The 19,442-nt window shown below is 35.7% G+C and overlaps 2 protein-coding genes across 2 annotated transcripts; both read left to right on the forward strand.

Moving 5' to 3' along the window:
• The first annotated feature begins 1,032 nt into the window (after nt 1-1,032).
• LOC128201375 (uncharacterized) lies at nt 1,033-3,591 on the forward strand. The gene has a single exon (XM_052898173.1). The coding sequence runs from the start codon at nt 1,033-1,035 to the stop codon at nt 3,589-3,591; it is 2,559 nt and encodes an 852-aa protein (XP_052754133.1).
• A 1,480-nt stretch (nt 3,592-5,071) lies between these two features.
• LOC128201354 (uncharacterized) lies at nt 5,072-6,506 on the forward strand. The gene has a single exon (XM_052898089.1). It carries the CDS (start codon nt 5,194-5,196, stop codon nt 6,295-6,297), a length of 1,104 nt encoding a protein of 367 aa, XP_052754049.1. The 5' UTR covers nt 5,072-5,193; the 3' UTR covers nt 6,298-6,506.
• Nucleotides 6,507-19,442: the final 12,936 nt, after the last annotated feature.

Here is a 19,442-nt window from a genome sequence, read left to right on the forward strand (position 1 = left end):
GTCAAAAAACAACAGCAGCGTCCCACTTAAAACATCTTCAAAGCCTAACTGCGGTTGCCAATTCGCCTACCAAGCGTGGCAACAATTGGCAAAACCCCCCAAGTGGGAGACTTATGTTCAGCTGTGGAAAGTTAAAAACTGATTTGATGATGATAATCCGTCTGTATTCTAAATTTCAATCAAATCCTTTCTGCAAATTCATTCACATTTATAATATTAGTAAAGTACATCCTTAACATAGAAAATAGCTCACGTAGGAATTAAATCAGGAATTAATTAAAACTAGGTAAGTGAAGTGAAACTTCATGCAAAGTTGAAACAAACACAACGTTGAGATTAAAACGTAAAGAAAGAAATCTTAAGATTATATGAAATATTGCTTTAAACTAGAGGGTTTAGCTAGATATTTTATTTAAAAAAATCTTATGTTACTGACTAAAATTATGATAGATAGATACACGTTTATGCCTTTCGCAACCAGTTAAAGTAGCTTCCTATCCGACTTCGACGTGATATGCACATCCTTTCTTTCCTTTATAACATACTTAATAACCCCAATTCTCCTTCGTACCTCCGCTCTCGGTTTAAATTATTACCATTATTATTTATTATTATTATTATAAATGCATTAACAATGTAATTTACAAGTGCAATAAAGAAAAAAAAAAAAAAAATATATATATATATATATATATATATATATATATATATATATATATATATATATATATATATATATACAGAATATATACTCTTTGTAGACAGTGTTGCGGCCTCTTTGACCGGTTTTATCGCTGGCCGCTAAGACATTCGACAATTAAAACTGACAGCTTGGGACAAAACAAAAAGGACTTAGACAAAAGACCGATAAGAAGACGGACGTAATTTTGATGACAAATTTGCCTTTTAATTTTAATACATTTTGACGACAAATTCGGACCCTTTGACCTAAAAAGCGGTCCATCGACCTTTCAAGTGGTCCTTCGAAAAAACTACAACCAACCTATGGTGCAGACACGAAGACAAGCGAAGATGACGACAATTCCGACGACGCTGCTTGCTACTGCTGACCAGGGTGAACACGACCGACAGTCCGCCCACGGTAGCCGCCAGCCCTTACCCACGCCATCCGCCCGTTCGCACTCTAGTACGTCCACATCGACTGTAGTAAGAAGACAACGACTCCTACAACTACAATTGCAAGCCGCGGAAGAGCGCGCGTTGATACAAACCAGACTCATCGAAGAAAAACTTGCATTATCAGCACAAGCACTTGAAGATGAAGAGAACCTCCTCATGCTCAATAGGACACAGTCACGCGAGTCCCTACGTCTGCCTACAACCTCAGGTATGGTGTATCAAAATAATATTAGTATGCCTCACGCTATCTCGACGGCTATCAATACTGATACACAGACACAGCCTGAAATGATGCCTGTACCACCACACATTCCTACACGCAGACTAGAGAATGACAACACAAACATGTCTAAACTCCTAGCCAGGCAAATAAGCGCAAAGGAGCTGCCCTTGTATAGCGGTGAGCCTGATGAGTGGCCGTTGTTCTATAGGCAGTATATATCGACAACACGGCTGTGTGGTTATAGCGACGATGAAAACATCGAACGACTAGCGCGCTGCCTGAAGGGCCGTGCGCGTGACGCTGTATCTGCGCTGTTGGTGAGTGCTACAAACCTAAAACTAATAATAGACACATTGAAGTTACGATTTGGTAGACCTGAATTAATCATAGAAGTCATGTTGAATAAAATAAGGCTCATGCGTGAAGTCCGTCATGACGACGTCAATCATTTAATAGAATATGCGACTGCAATTCAAAATGTTGTAGCTACGATGAAAATGACAGAAGAGGTTGGACATCTGACTAATCCCACTTTAATTCGAGAAATAATAAGTAAACTGCCGTCACTATTGAAATATCAATGGAGTATGTATATATCGAATAAAAATGTAAATATTGTATCTTTATGTCATGTATCTGAGTGGCTCATGACCGTAGCTAACGCCGCCACTTATATTGCTCCGCTGCCTATAAGGACTGTAAATAATACTGTTGCGAAGCTGCCGACCAAGCCTGACCATAGACCATGGAGACCGGTGATAGCTACAGTTTCATCATCATCACCTACATGTGTGCTCTGCAACGGTAATCATCGACTAAGTGATTGTGATGATTTCAAACGGATGACGATAGACGACCGCTGGAAGTTGGTAACTGACAAAAAGTTATGTTTCTCTTGTCTATCTGTACGACACCAACTAAAAGCCTGTAAGAGAAAAATTAAATGCTCTGTTCCTGAATGTGTCCGTGCTCATCACACCTTGCTTCATGCTGCCCCACGCGACGAGACTGATGATAGAGTAATATCCGTCAATCATGCCGAAACGACAGTGAACAACGACAGTCGAAGCTCGCGTGTATTACTGAAGGTCGTGCCAGTCGTTGTATCAGGTACAAAAGGTGACGTCACTACCTTCGCTCTCCTTGATGAAGGCGCATCTGTGAGCCTGGTTGATGCTACTCTGCTCGAGAAGGCTGGCATTACTGGTCCGACGACAAATCTACACATGCGTGGTGTGTCCGGAATGTCAACCACAGAGACGGACTCAAAAATAGTGTCATTTAATATTCGCGGTTTGAATGAAAAAAATGTGTATAGTGTAAATAGTGTTCGTTCTATAAATAATTTGAATATTGTACTAGATAGTATTTCATATAAAAATATTGTAAATAAATTTCCTTATGTGACTGACTATGTGACAGACTATGACATACGACCTAGAAAGATTGAGTTACTAATTGGACAAGATAATATTGAGTTAATTATTACTAGACAAATAATACAAGGACATAAGAACGGACCTATAATATCTAAGACGGACTTGGGTTATGTTGTACATGGGAACATAGGACTTCGTAGTATAGCGAATGACAGAACTATATTACATCTATGCTCTTGTGACGAATTACACGACCTCGTTAAGAGATCTTTTTCCACAGAGTCTTTCGGCGTGAAGCAGACAGGTGACTTTCCTCGTTCTCGAGAGGATCAGCTGGCGCTGAAGATTATGGAACAGACCACGAAACTCTTGCCTCAAGGACGATGGGAGACCGGCCTACTCTGGAGGTCTGATGACGTTCAGCTCCCGAATAGCTACCCACAGGCGAAGAGTAGACTTATAGGTATCCAGAGAAAATTTCGTAGGTATCCTGAGCTTGCTGTCAAGTATGAGGAGAAGATCCAGGAGAATGTTGATAAAGGATACATCTCAAAATTAACTCCTGAAGAGGCCTCGATCCAGACCAATAAGACATGGTATCTTCCTCACTTTGCCGTTTTTAATCCTAATAAGCCTAATAAGTTGCGAATTGTACTTGACTGTGCAGCTAAGTCTGACGGTAAGTCACTCAATGACTTCTTATTGAGTGGACCTGATTTTTTAACATCTTTGCCTGCTGTATTATTAGGGTTCCGTCTAGGCAAATATTGTGTAATTGGTGACATCCAAGAGATGTTTCATAGAGTACTTATTAGGGAAGATGACCGACATGCCCAACGACTTCTCTAGAATAATGACGTTTATGTCATGAATGTCATGACTTTTGGACCTGTCTGTTCACCATCATCAGCTCAATATGTAAAAAATTTGAATGCTCGTAGATATGAGGCGACTCACCCAGAAGCTGTCAAAGCTATTATAGACCACCATTACGTCGACGACTACATCCACTCTTTTGACGATGAGGATGACTTGGTACGCGTAGTGGATGATGTAATACGTATACATGCTGCAGGTGGCTTCAATATAAGGAATTTTGTCTCTAGTTCTCATACACTATTGGAACACTTACCTTCAGACAAGCTATCCCCGTGTATCCTGAAGATCCTCTCTGACTCCAAGGATGATCAGGTAGAACGTGTGCTTGGAGTGCGCTGGAACCAGGATTCCGATGAGTTTATCTTTCTATTGAAGCTTCCTAAGGTGAGCGAGGACATTAAGTCAAGGGAGAAGAAACCAACCAAACGTGACATATTAAGATTGACGATGTCCATTTTTGATCCTTTAGGTTTCCTCTTATATGTGACAGTGAAGGGGCGAATTCTCCTGCAAAATATCTGGAAATCCAAAATCAGCTGGGACGATGAAATCGAATCGACTAGTTTCAAGGAATGGCAGTTATGGTTGTTGGAATTACAAAAGGTCAGCGACTTTAGATTTCCTCGTTGGCTTTTTACTGACATGTGTGACAAACAAGCTGACTTAGAACTTCACATTTTTGCGATGCAAGCAGTAAGGCTTATGCGAGCGTTGCATATCTACGCGTCAAGATGTCAGATGGTAGTTGGCATGTAGCTTTCGTCTTGGCACGTGCTCACGTCGCACCACTCAAAGTAATGAGCATACCTCGTCTCGAGTTACAGGCTGCCTTGCTGGGTGCTAGACTAGCTCACACTTTGAAGCAATACTTTGATGCAAGCTTAACACTCTGGTCTGACTCTAAGACTGTTCTGAGCTGGCTTCGTTCTGACAGCGGTCGTTTTAAGCCTTTCGTTGCCCATCGTGTCAGCGAGATCTCCGAGTTAACCGACGTTAATCACTGGAGGTGGGTACCGTCAGGCCTGAATGCTGCAGACGATGCAACTAGAGAGACAGTTACCGAGGATAATACGAGATGGTTACATGGACCACAGTTTCTCCGGGGGTCTAAGGAATTCTGGCCGTCAGAAGAGACTGAATTCGTTGTTGATCCTGACGACGTTGAGGTGAAAACCATCTTAGTTTTAACTGAAATGTCCGTTAATCTGCCTGACGTCAGCCGATTTTCAAAGTTTTGGAGGCTAATAAGAAGTACCGCGTGGTTCTTCCGCGCTGTATGTAACTGGACTCACAAAGATAACAGAAAACGAGGTGAATTGACAGCGGACGAAGTTAAAGAAGCAGAGAAGGCGCTTATTAAGGATAGTCAAAGAAGAATGTTTTCTGACGATATTAAAAATATTAAAAAATGTGGACAAGTGGTTTGTCCACTTTTCCCTACGCCAATTGACACCATTTCTGGATGGAGACGACATTCTCCGCGTTGATGGGAGGATTCGCGAAGCGAATGTTGGCAATGACACTCGACACCCAATCATTTTGCATCCAAAAGACAAATTTACGCATCTCATCATGCACCAGTACCATCAAGATGCAGCCCATAGTGGACGGGAACTGGTATTTAATAATCTTCGACAACGTTTTTGGATAATCGGTGGAAGGAACGCTGTCAAGTCTATTTGGAACGACTGTCAGTTATGTAGAATAAGGAGAGCAAGACCTGACCCACCTCTGATGGGGTCATTACCCGATATAAGGCTGACTCCTGGTGGACGCGCTTTCCATTATACGGGTCTGGACTATTTCGGCCCAATGCTGGTCAAGGTAGGCCGTCATCGAGAGAAGAGATATGGAGCTCTTTTCACCTGTCTTACGGTTCGAGCTATCCATATTGAGGTGACACATGATTTATCAACAAGCAGTGCTATCATGGCCATCCGACGTTTCATTGCTCGTCGTGGTTGCCCAAGACAAATATGGAGTGACAATGCCACCACTTTTAAAGGAGCCGACCGTGAGCTGAAATTGTCCGTGGCGGCCTTGGACAAAGACGAACTAACTAGGATGGGAAGTACCAGGGGAATTGACTGGCACTTTATCGCCCCTAACGCTCCTCATATGGGAGGTTGTTGGGAGCGAATGGTGCGCTCTGTTAAGACTGCTCTCCGTGTCACTCTAAAAGAAACAGCGCCAAGTGATCAAGTTCTATCAACACTCCTAGCGGAGACAGAACATTTTGTAAATAGTAGACCACTAACGTATGTACCTATTGACAAGGACGATGACTTACCTTTAACTCCGAATGACTTTTTGATGACGAAGACAAATGACATTGACCATCCTTTGGGTATCTTTGACGACGATGACTTACTGCGACGATCCTGGCGTCACTCCCAGCGACTGGCCGACCTTACCTGGAAACGTTGGATAAAAGAGTACTTACCAACTTTGACAAGACAAGACAAATGGTTTCGACAAGAAACACGACCGTTAATGACTGATGACGTTGTAATTATAACTGACGATCAACTCCCACGAAACCAGTGGCCCAAAGGACGAGTGACGGCAGTGTATCCTGGGAAGGACGGCAAGGTTCGAGTAGCTGACGTGCTGACTTCGACCGGACTCTATAAGCGACCAGTGACAAAACTGGCCAGACTGGACGTCCGCGCTTAGGCCACGCCTGGAGTATTGGCTTCCAATACTGGAGGTGGGGATGTTGCGGCCTCTTTGACCGGTTTTATCGCTGGCCGCTAAGACATTCGACAATTAAAACTGACAGCTTGGGACAAAACAAAAGGACTTAGACAAAAGACCGATAAGAAGACGGACGTAATTTTGATGACAAATTTGCCTTTTAATTTTAATACATTTTGACGACAAATTCGGACCCTTTGACCTAAAAAGCGGTCCATCGACCTTTCAGACAGATTTCACATTATACTTTTTTTATACGAATAAAGTAAATTTCGACTAAGTGGACGAAATTGCCATTTGGTTCCAACATAGAATAGGCCACTCTTTCCTTTCCCGTGGAAGTCATAAGAGTCGACTAAGGGTACCTAATGATCGAGAGATGGGCAGCAGCGTCTCTCTTAAAACATCACCAAAGCCTAACTGCGGTTGCCAAATCGCTTACCAAACGTGGTAACTACTGGTTAAACCAAAAATGTTTAGCAATGGACAGTTAACGGCTGATATGATAATAATGATGATGGATAAAGGTCACAACAAAGCTATCCTTACTAATAAGTGTAAGTGAGTTGGTTTGTTCATTACCTTTTGGTGTCTTGACAACTTCTCATATCACTATGCTATTATACCAATCGAAAGGTAAATATGTTCCGGTCACGCGAACGATGTCGCGGGTAAAAGCTAGTTTAATAAAATATACAAGCAACTTGTAACATATACAAAGCAGATATTGGCCTAGAAATCATTTTAACTTTTAATACAAATGACTAGTGCAAAATATATCAATTAATCATTGTTGACTGACCGCAGATCTCTTATTAAAATTGAATAATTTCGTAATGCGCCATGTAAGAACAGATGGTGATTACCACGACAACCTCGTTGTTACGGGGGCATTTTTGTTTATTTATGACTACCTTTCACACGCGACTTTGTCCGTGATCGAAATATGTAGCTTAACTGTAATAAATATGCCTATGTCTTTCTCCATCACAAATAGAATGTGTATCAAATTGTACGTCAATTAAACGCATCATTACGACGCAAGTAACCTGCTTCGCCCACATATGTCAATATATAAAGTATCCTATGCTTTAAGTTAAAATACAAGCAAGTTTCATTTAAATTTTTTTAATAATTTTTGTGTGAAAGAGCAACAAATATCCATCTATCGACACATCTTAACAAAATATCGCTTTTATTAAATTGTAATGATAGATTGTAATTTTAAATTAAATCTTCAACGTTATTTTTAGAGAGATTTTTACCAGTGGAACTGAAGACTATGCCCAGCTATCAGTCAGTATTATGACGGACTAAATATTTTTTTATAAATTTTCCACTCGTATTTCTTTCCGAGAAATGCTTATTTTGAAATACAGTTTTAAAATATTCGATATCATCTTTCATGGAACCGATACAGGAGTATATTGTGTCAATCGAAAAAAAAAACAATAAAACCTGTTCCAACTTGTCAAAGATGTCTCTTAACATAAACGAAAATTATACTCAAATTCAGAAGGACTTTTTAAAGTCGGTTAAAAACATTTAATTGTAAGCATAAATAACGTTTCGCAATGTATTTAACGTGACAACCGGCCCCTATTTACCCTAATACATCATATATAATTCATCGAAATTCCCGGTCAACTTGGGGTACAAATGTCATCCGTTAATCCTGACGTGGTAGGCGGATGAAATTTTTCACTGGCGGTCCTCAATCGTACCGCTTTATCACGGCGAATCGCCCTTTCAACATACGATATGCCCGTTTAACAGCTCGACAGGTGGAAATATTACAGAAACAGCTGCCAGTTACGAGAAGATTGGGGGAAAAGATAAGCTGCTGATTAAACTGGCGAAATGGCGACACCAACGCTGTATTAGATGTAATGCTGGATTTAGCGGATGTAGAGCTTTGTTTTATTTATTGAAATGCGTACAGCGCAGTTATACTACAAACGAATATAAAAAGAATTTTTCCAATCTGACTGGTAGTACCAGAAATTAGAACGTTCAAACAAACATATAAATAAACTCTTCCAGTTTATTACAATAGTATACATGTGTTAAATTAGAATATACCCTACCCGTGTACTAAATTTCCATTCAAATCTGAACAGCCGTTGAATAATAGATATACAAATATCCAAATCATCCACATTTGTAATAATAAGTAGTTTCATACTATTATGAATTTGTCAAACACAATATTCAACTTGTACATAATTAGGTAAGAGAAAAAGACCATTTACAATACAGTACAAATACCTCTAAAAGCGGCTCGGAAACTCACAAAAACTCATACTTAATACAAAAACGATTCAAGTCAACAGTTTAACGCTAAAATTGATAATATCGCTAAATCAGCGTTCTTATCCAAAATGACCAGGGTATTTTGATCTCCGGTACCCCATGGCCTCCCATTTTTTACCTTCTGAAATTTTGAACGATAAAAGCAAAGTAGGCCACGTTAAAGTGGCAATCCTATGTCAATTTATCTTGCCCGAACTTGCAAAGCTGAAGCAAATGACGCTGAAAAATTAACTATAGACTTCAATGCGATGTTTTGCTGTATAAATAACAATTTGTGTACGTTAAACAACAAAAAAAAATCTTCCGTATTGTTCGATTTATATTAAAATTTTGCTTTTTTTTATTTTATAGAGATTCAAATAAGGGGAAAGGATAAAGACTTGCTGGATTTCTTCTGCTGCCTTTTCTTTAGTTCCAGGACATTAGTTTACTGTCTTTCGAAATTTTTCTTCTTTAACACAACTGTAGACGTCACGGGTTCTTTTTTTTAACTGTCAAAATAGTCGCATTGCATGCAACAGAGGGTGCTTGTAGTTGTACAGCATGAAAAGGGGGGAAGTTTTAGAAGGAATTATCGGGTATCTAACACGTATACACACTAAGGTTTATAAATATATATTCCTTAACGATGTTTTAGATCAGCTATATTTATCACTCTTATCTATAAATGTTTAAAATGAATTTATTAACTAAATATTAGCTCACCACCATCAGTCGTTAACTGTCCACTGCTGAACTTAAGCCTCCCACATAACAGGAGTTTTTCCAATAGTTGGCATGCTTGACAGGGAGATTGGCAACCGCAGTTAGGCTTTGGTGATGTTTTAAGAGACACGCTGCTGCCCATTCCTCGACCCTTTTACTTGACTTTTACCCTTTTTCGACTCGATTTAGTTCCCTTAGTTGCCTCTTATAACTCCCACGGTAAAGGAAGGGATGACCTTTTCTATGCCGAATCACACGTCAAAGGTACACTGACTCACCTAACTGAAATTAGGACAAATTTCAATAAAATTGTTTGCCATCATTTTGTGAATTTGAATAAATATATTTGGAACGTCGGTATAAACAAAGTAAAAATGAGCAAAAAAAACAAACCTGTTTCATTGGGATCAACTAATAGAATCTCTTTGAAGCACCTCGTCAAAGCCACTTCCTGTCTGCACTTTGACGTCATGATGACATGACATAATTTGAGAATTCTAAAATAAAGGAAAAAATAAAAATAGGCGACCAAATACGGTGGCCCTATCGTCAGTTCTGACTGAGAGTGCATACAAATTTTTTTATTTTTTCCAACTTTCCGGGTTATTTTCCAATTTTTCTTTCCTCAAAAACCTTAATTGGATGAACACAAAAGAAATGCCAAATCGCTCCAGCCGTCCTCAAGTGATGTGCTAACTAACGAATATTTCATTTTTATTCCTAGTTGTGACATATAAATATTGGACCCGTATGTTATTTATGTGCTTTATTTTGCTTAATTAAATCTTAAGACTTCGTATAAAAGTCATCTGCATGTATACGACTGTGCCATTCTGTCCCACTATGTCCAACTCTGTCCAACTCTGCTTTCAAGCAGTATGCTTGCATGGCTCGGTTTCTGTTTGAAGGGTAGGATAGAGCGATGAAATTTCAGGTTGCGAAGACATAACAATTTTCATCGTGCCTCCGATCAGAATGTTTATAATTACTCCTCTCTATTCAAAAATTATCTGAAAGAGATCGCTTTTAGCGATAAGGTTGCCCATTATTTTCTCATTGTAATTATTTCTTGTAATTGTTTGTATCTATAATAAGTTTATAGTAAACTTATGAATCTTTATTAACTTAGTAATCTTTTGGAGGAAACAATAAAGAGTATATATCTATCTATCTATTACTTTAGTTCAGAGAAAAAGTGTTATTAGTAATGAGGATCTAATTGTTGCTGGCAGAGGTCTAATATGTTTTATTATAATAATGGTCAAGCCACTCATCTAAGCAAGAGTTATGCTTACTTAATCTTGTTGATCGACGTATTACGCAAGCACTGTAACCAGTACACAAACATCTTTATGTCCCACAGTCGTAGAAGCACTACCTGAGATTAGATTTTAATCTCATCTCAGACGTCAAGCAAAATGGATCTGGAATAATCCGGATAGCGGACTACTTACCTACTTAGTGAAAGTTTACGAGGTATTTTAAAAAATTTGATTTCCAATATTTCCTCTGCTGCTATTTTGTTTGATCATCGCTCTAGTTTTAGATTTAAATGAAAATTTTGATACTGTTGGTTTACACGGCGATACTTTGATCGTATTTTGAATAAAATAATAGTTGTTGTAATATTATATTTCATAAATAATGATCAAGAGCTCGATTCTCGTAAAAACAAACATTTCTAAGTTCAAATATGAAGCAGTTAGGAAGTCATTAAATCAAAAACCCATACAAAGTTTGTATTCACGTATAAGATACTTGTCAAAAACTTACTTAAATTAAAATTGAACTATAATTATTGTTAATCCCGCTTATATTAAAAAACTAAACTTATGTTACAAAGTGCACAGAACGCTTGCTGGCGTTTTTGTTATAATATCCCGCCACATACACACATAACCTTACTTAAACAATACGCTTACTTTAAACATATCATCTCGATCACAGTTACATCTAACCTACTTAATTTTTGATGTGTTGAAGTTTCAAATTCCCAAGTACCTCTTTTCTAAACTCAAATTCAGAAGATTATGTAAGTCACAGTACTAGAACGCACGTTTTCTTCTAGCTTGTCACCCCATAAAAGAACTGCTTTTAATGGTAGTTTCCGATATCAAGCTACAAAATGTTGGAACAATGCCACCTCCCATTCAATTGATCGTCACTAAGTTCTCCTTGAAAATTAAAATAATCTGTGTTAAAACCTGATAAACTATGTATATAAATAAGGTATTTTTTTTTAATAAAAAAAAAAATATTTTTCTTTTCTCAAAATAAATTCTAGACTATCTTCTGTACCCACCCACTTAAAGCACAGTATCCAGTAACGTACTAATCAAAGCTAGTGGGTAAATCTAAGTTAATGGGAAGATACATCTGGCCTACACCTGCTAATCTCATTGCGAGTTAGCACGAGGATCCGAACAAACCAGATTTAACACACAGATTGAACTAAGAATATGTGCTTTAACTCAATTGTGCGCGGTAATGAGACAGGCAACTCTGGTAATGAGACAGCCAACTCCAGCTAAGAGTGATAACGCGGAAATTGTTCTTTCGCTGCCGGCAGCCTTTCCCTGGGACCAGGAAGTGAAATAGAATTGAATGGAGTAATTTTAGGATATATTGCTCCAAGTGTCAGATAAATAAGATATGAAAAATTAATAATATTGTCTAGCAAATGGAAGAATTTTCCAAAAGATGTTTTGCTGATTACGGTAGGTAACTTTATTATTGTAGGTGACTTAGTAATTAAATTATGATTTTTCAATAACGGTTTTTTTTTATTCTAGCAGTTTCCACTTATGTTTTATATGTGCATATACTCATAACCGTGAAAGTTTGTAAAATTATTTAAATGTTTGTTTCTCAATTACGTTAAACATTATGCTAAACGTTAAATACTCGTATGTAAATATAGTGTCAATATTTCCTTTGCTAGCGTATTTCTAATGTACTGTGATAAACTAGTTTGCATATACTTACTACTGTTTATTTAACAGTATCGCTGAAGTCAAAATTTATACGTCGTTTAAAACCATTCCTTTTGGATTAAATATCCTAAAATGAAATTTAATATATATTTTAAATATTCATAAATGTATATACATTCATTTAGAAATGTTATTACAAAACAAAATACAATATAAGAACTTATTGTTAAAATACATCAAATATCCTATTTATTCAAATGTTAGATTTTGTTTTTGCATTTATAGAATTAATACATTATTATATAAAGAGAGTTTCCAAACTTTCATCGAGTTTCCGCAACTAAACTTTGGAAACCACAACACAGGTGGTATCATACGAACGTAGTTTTTATGCTCTCTGGTAAGTACTGAATCCTGTCTCACCCGCTAGAACTATGTTAGGAACAATGGGCATATACAATGTCGTCCAATGGAAGAGAGAAATACGCAACATAGTAAGCTAAGAGTATCTAAGTTATAAAGGTATATACCTTTATAACTATTTTTATATTTATGTACTGCCGCTTTGTCATTGGTACATGACAAATACCAAAGATTAATAAAATCTCCTAAGTGCAATATTAATGTTACGAATATATATATATATATATATATATATATATATATTCTTTGAAAAAATCTTTTAAAAATGAACTTTAAAACTCTTACTTAACTATTCCTAACTGTATCACAGCCAAATCACATTTAACCCACACTGAAGTCATCCTTCTAATTAGCGTAACATATCCTCTAGTTGTTAGTTAGTTTTTTTTCTCTCTTTAAATAAAAAATCCTTGAATAACATAACATTTATAAATAATAATAAACCTTCATTTTAGCGACAGATATATTAGAAAACATAAACTCATATTAGTGTATCATCATCATATCAGCCATAAATTGTCTATTGCTGAATACAGGGCTCCCCCTATTGGGGGGTTTTGCCAGAATTTGCTATGCTTGGCAGGCGGGTTAGCAACCGCAGTTAGGCATTAATGTTATTTAAAAAGAAACGCTGCTGTCCATCCTTCGACGATTAAGTTCCCTTAGTTGCCTCTTACGACACCCATGGGAAAGGTAGGATAGTGTATACTTTAACCAAAGCATATATAGCAATAAATAAATCAAAAAGTTGCGTTCCATTCAACATTAAAACATTCGTTAAGTAATGTCGATCCTTTTTTCCCGTTCGCTCGTCAAAGCTACATAGAACGCGCGCCGATATAATTTTTTAACGAACACAAATTGCCATCGAAATTCAGCAGCGTTTCAGAGTCAACTGATCAGGATTTTTATCACGTGCCCGCTTTTTGTGAAGCGGGGACAAACATTCAAATTGATCGCCAAATTGCTAGATGCTGATTTACGATCTGCAACAATTATTTATTTTATTTTTTTATAAAGCTAATGTAAATGTTTTTGTTTTTATACCATCAAACTATTCCAAATTTACATTGTCCACTGCTGAATGTCTTCATAATACACTACCATAAGAAATTCTGATAAACCATCAGCATCTACGATTTTTTTTGTATGATAACGGAATGGTAACCCCATCTGCGGTAACGGTATACACTGGTGAGGCACCAGTGAGGGTTGATAGGTGAGAATGAAAAAGCAGATCAGTAAACTCATCGTAATGAATACACCTGGAATTCAACGAGATGATTTCCACGTGGAAGTCGCCCTGACTGGATATATTGCTAGCAGTGCGATTGGTAGTCTATATTACTAACAATCCTTTCCCCTGCATCTTCTTCGAGTGTTGACTCTCTCCTATCTTAGCTCCATTTAAGTAGTAACGCACCATCGTCCAACAATGCCTTTACTTATTTTTATAGACACTATAAAAGTAGAAAAGAAGCATAGCTTTTATGTTTGGTTATCTCGATTGTAAATAGATGCTGCAGCCTATGTATATATTTTTTATACAAGTTAGAATGGCAAACAAGCTGACGGCCCACCTGATGGAAAGTGGTAACCGTTGCCTATAGACATGAGCAGTACCATGGACATAACAGAGTATACTGTTTCGCCCATGATACCCCTCATGCGTTGCCATTCCTGAGCACTCAAGTGTTATTCCTCTGAACCCAGTAAATTCACGCCATATCCCACCCTTCAAACCGAAACACAGCCATGCAGACACAACTGCTTCATGGTTAAAACACGAATGGGACAGAGGTACACAAGCAATAGACTTTTGTACAAAGTCTCCCTCTGGTAATATTAATGCTTTCAATACCAATAACATCACGAGTTCGTTGCCGAAACTAAAAAAAAATATTTTATGCTCTTTTCGGAGAATTTCACGTTATATAAAAAAACCGCCAAAGAGAGGTCATTTTATTGATTAAATGCCTATGGGTCAAAGTTCTACAGAAATGATGATGAAAATGTAAAAAGCGAGAGAAGGAAGTCTGATATGTTTTCCAGTTAAGAAGTTGACGACTCACTTGCACAATCTCTGATCGTATAGTAAATACAAATGATTGTGTTCGAATTTTAATTGCTAATGTATTCTAAAAATAAAAAATAAGGTACATTTTATTGATTGCTCCTTATATCCAGGCATATTATAAATAAACGAAAAATGTTTATTTTCCTTTCCTCGACAATTGAACAAGAAAATCTCAAGTTAAACAACAATAAAATTTTGATACAATACGTATTTACAGGACGTTGTAAGCCTTAAAGAAATCATATTTCCACTCGGTTTCCTCACAGAACTATGGGTGTGATTAAGAGAGCATTATTGTGTCTTCCAGTAACATATTTCACTGCTCATATTATTCGCAGTTGGCTCGATGCCAACGACAAAGTGATGTATCCCCTAGTAACTTCCAAGTTATTAATCTTAATTCAATGATGTCCACAGACTGGCACATTAATCAAGGTTTTGGGATAATGAAGTTATTATATACGATGACCTATTTGGCATACTAACTATCCACTCAATAAAGGATAGATTTCTTCCCAAATATGATGGCCTCGTTTTATTTATACGAGTAGATTTTATATTTGTTTGGGTAGGATAATTACTTTAATATGAAAAGGATCTTTTATCTAAATTCACTTCATATTTCTAGTTATATTATGGGCTACAATTTTGTACCTACAGTAGATTTTATGAATATATGTTTGTACTTCTCAAACACGCATAAATAACGAAATTTCTCCTTTTAAGTGTGAAATGAAGTATTGAATCTTGTTACTCAGATGAAATATATATCAGTATCCTAACCATACAAACATAGCTGCGTGATACAGCTAATAGAATCGAACAGTATTCCTTATTCGTAAGTTCAAAGTAATAAGTTTTTTTTTAGCAACTTTGAATGACAAACAAGCTGATGGCCCGGCCCACCTAATGAAACGTGAAAGTGGTAACCGTCGCCTATAGACATGAACAGTCCCATGGACATAACAGAGTACACTATTTCGCCCATAATATCCCCCTTGCGTTGCCATTCCTGAGGATTCAGATGTTATTCTGTATCCTGTAAATTCATTTCCATATCCCACCTTTCAAACCATGCAACCATAACTGCTTCACGGTAAAAATACGAATGGGACAGAGGTGCCCAAGCAAACGACTTTTTATATATATATATATATATATATATATATATATATATATATATATATATATATATATATATATATATATATATATATATATAGGACTTAACGCGATGAGATTTTTTTTTACAGATAAATTTTACCTACCTAGTTTGCTAAAAAAATGCTCATCGCATTAAACCCCGATAATGTATTTAAAATACGTCAATATATAATACGTTTGCTATTCAATTTCGCATGTACCTATAGCTAAATATATTTGAATACAATTCGATATTAATATTCATAATTTGATAACATTTTTCTCAAAGAAACACGAGTATTAAAACATCAATTTTTTTTTTGCCTCTCATAGATTACAGCTGGACGCACCGAGCTAATAGGGTTCCACTGGTAATTTCAGAAAGTCCTGAATAATAAATCATAAAAAGCCAAATACAAAAATAATATAATATAAGAATATAACAAATAATTTCTATATAAATCTCAAACGAATTGACTTTAAATAGCTAACTTTATGGTCGAGGAAATAGCATCTACGTTGCGTCGAAATTAGATAGTTAAGTCCACCTAGATGAATTAATAGAATGACTTAAGGGAGACTTTATATAAAAATTGATGCACGTATATTTCTGTTTTGCTCGTGTTTCTCCCGCCAAGCAACTATATATATTTGCATTACAGTTTTGATTCAAAACGTGAAATATGGCATCTTATAATACAAAAAACCAATAAACATTTTTTTTTAAATGGGCGTAATATTAAAACAAATTGTTTAAATATTATAAAGCTGCTCTATTTAATAACCAGTGGCTACCTTTTGTGCTAGAATTTGCCAAGTTCGAGTTAATAGCGTCCGCTACTTCGGAAATTGACCGAAATAGTCGGGCGTGTATACACAACACTGTCATGTAGCTATATAGCAAATGCAAACTGACAGATTGTGTGATACAAATTGATCTCATGATCAATACTACAGAGTACACAATTAAATAATATAATAAACTAGCTATATCCCGCGATTTTACCCACGTTATGTAGAATACAAAATGTTAAAGGTTGCCAAATCACTTTTATCGACATGTCCATCGACTTCATGTGATCTTTTCCCTTAAATTTTTTTCTGCTAAGTTTTCTATTGTGTTGTTTTGGAGTAAAAAATAAATAAATAATTAACTTTGGACATAATTGTGATACAGCGCTATTTAATCTCAGTATGGGATTACATAATTTTGTGGAGGGGTCACACTATGAATACTACCTGTATATAACTGATATATTATATTACGTCGGTATAGATACAGGTTTATTTATAATATAAAAAAAAATCTATGACAAAATTATTTTTTTCGATGTCCCTATTAGCGAATACTAACACTAGTTTTAAATAATAGATTATAATAATTAACATACTGTATATCTACAATAAACAAAAATTACACGGATTAACACAAACAATTATTCCATGAATACAAATGTTTGTATTGTGCATATGTACATATCTAAGTTAGATACATGTTATTATTCAATCTCACTTGAACGCTGAGCGGATTGCAATGAAATTTGATAAATATATCGAGTCATAGATAATTTTTATTCAAATTGATACAGTCATGTCTGCGTTTACAGCTGGTAAATTATGAAAAACACCCTTAAACTATGTTTCTTTAAGTAAAAATGGTAGATGGTATCTCCTAATCAGTATGTGTCAAACGTGCCCAGCTTGTGGACCCAACAAACAAAGGGTCATTTACCCGTAACGACAACTATGTAAACTACTCTGTATGCAGCAGACTTGTCCACCCCAGAAAGACAAATAATGGCTCAGATCCCTTAACTTAAAACTTAATTTAATTCTGTATAATTAAGATTGTGTTTCACAAAAAAACCGACTTCACTTGTAGCAAAACCAGTTTTTTTTTATTAAAAAGAATCAATCTGTAAGAATTTCATTTCAAATAAAAAATAACGTTTTAAAATCGGTTTACAACTCACACTGAGTTATAGGTAACGATATACATATATAAAAATACAACCAAATTGAAAAACTCTTTCTTTTTAAAGTCTGTTTTAACACAGTTTAACTACAGGTAGTATAATACATTTTTTTGGATAGTAAATATATCCCTTATTAATTGAACTAACATTGTCTGGAGTTTGTTTATATACTTGTTATCTTTAGAGCTGATGAAGCTCAAAAGAGATTTAACGGTGTAATTATGTTTTTAAATAATTAATAATTATGTGCTTGAAAATAAATTGACAGGCTTCTCCATATATCCGCCTTTGCTTATTTTATGATACTTATTAACCATAGGAATTAGTAATTGGCTGTACATTAAATTATTTATTATTATTTATTATGTAAATTCAATATCATTACGTTCCCACACCGCTATAACTTCTTTAAATAAATAAATAAAATAATTTACACATTTTCCTATACTTTTTATAAAAAAAACTTTGTCATTTGTCACAATTGTCACTTTAACAATTGAACTTACTGGTGAGAAATATTATAATTTATAAAATTCATGGTCAAGAACTTTTATAGTCTATTCTAGGGTAGCATCTAATGTCATCTAATATCGTCTATAAACATGCCATATATATGATGTATACATATATGTATATTATACAATACATTCTTTAAGTATTTTGGTGATAAATTAAGAATTAAACAAACTTTTTGGTTACAAAATAATTTAAAGTAAAAAAAAAATAATAATAGATGCACTTTATTGAGATAGTACTAGATATATGATAGATACTGTACCCGTATAAAAGTATGTATTATATTTTAGTAAAACAGAAAAATATAAATTATTCTCTGTCTGTAATATACAGTATTCGAGTATGAGGGAAACTAGTCACATATAAGGTTAGCATATTCACTGTAAAAAAAAAAGTAACGAATGCCTACAGCGCTTTGTTGCATCGCTCAAAGACTTGCTTGTTTTTTTTTTCTTTTTTAATTTATACCCGCAAATATGTACCTACTGCAGATACTTTATGCTTTGTGAGATTGCGCAGTATCTGAATTGTTCTATAGACTATGTAGCTATATTTAAAGAAAAAAGATATTTTTTTAAGAAACATCATTTATTAATATCTTATTTCTATACTTTATAAATAATATTTGTTACAGTAAACAGATCGATGACCATAAAGGAACCACGATTAAGGATAATACTTGCAGTGACCTATTTTCTGTACATATGTATTGTATATAATTTTTTATAAGTAATTTAACGTCACAAATCGTTTAAATCCTAAATAATGGGCCTTCCTTTCCCGTAGGAAAGAAAGGGGAACAGAAGCAATCTCGAATCCCGCCAGCTTTGATTTTTTTTCAATCGCACAATAATTATTTAAATAAGTTTTTCATATATTTTTTATTATTTTTAAATTACCAAAGTAAACTAATTTTTTCACCAGAGGGAGACTTTGTACAAAAGTTGATTGCTTGGGTACCTCTGTCCCATTCGTTTTTCAACCGTGAAGCAGTTGGGTTTGCATGGCTGTGTTTCGGTTTGAAGTTTGAAGGGTGGA

The sequence above is a fragment of the Galleria mellonella genome, unplaced genomic scaffold (genome assembly GCF_026898425.1).
Source record: "Galleria mellonella isolate WM207_F2 unplaced genomic scaffold, CSIRO_AGI_GalMel_v1 utg40, whole genome shotgun sequence".
Classification (NCBI taxonomy): domain Eukaryota; kingdom Metazoa; phylum Arthropoda; class Insecta; order Lepidoptera; family Pyralidae; genus Galleria; species Galleria mellonella.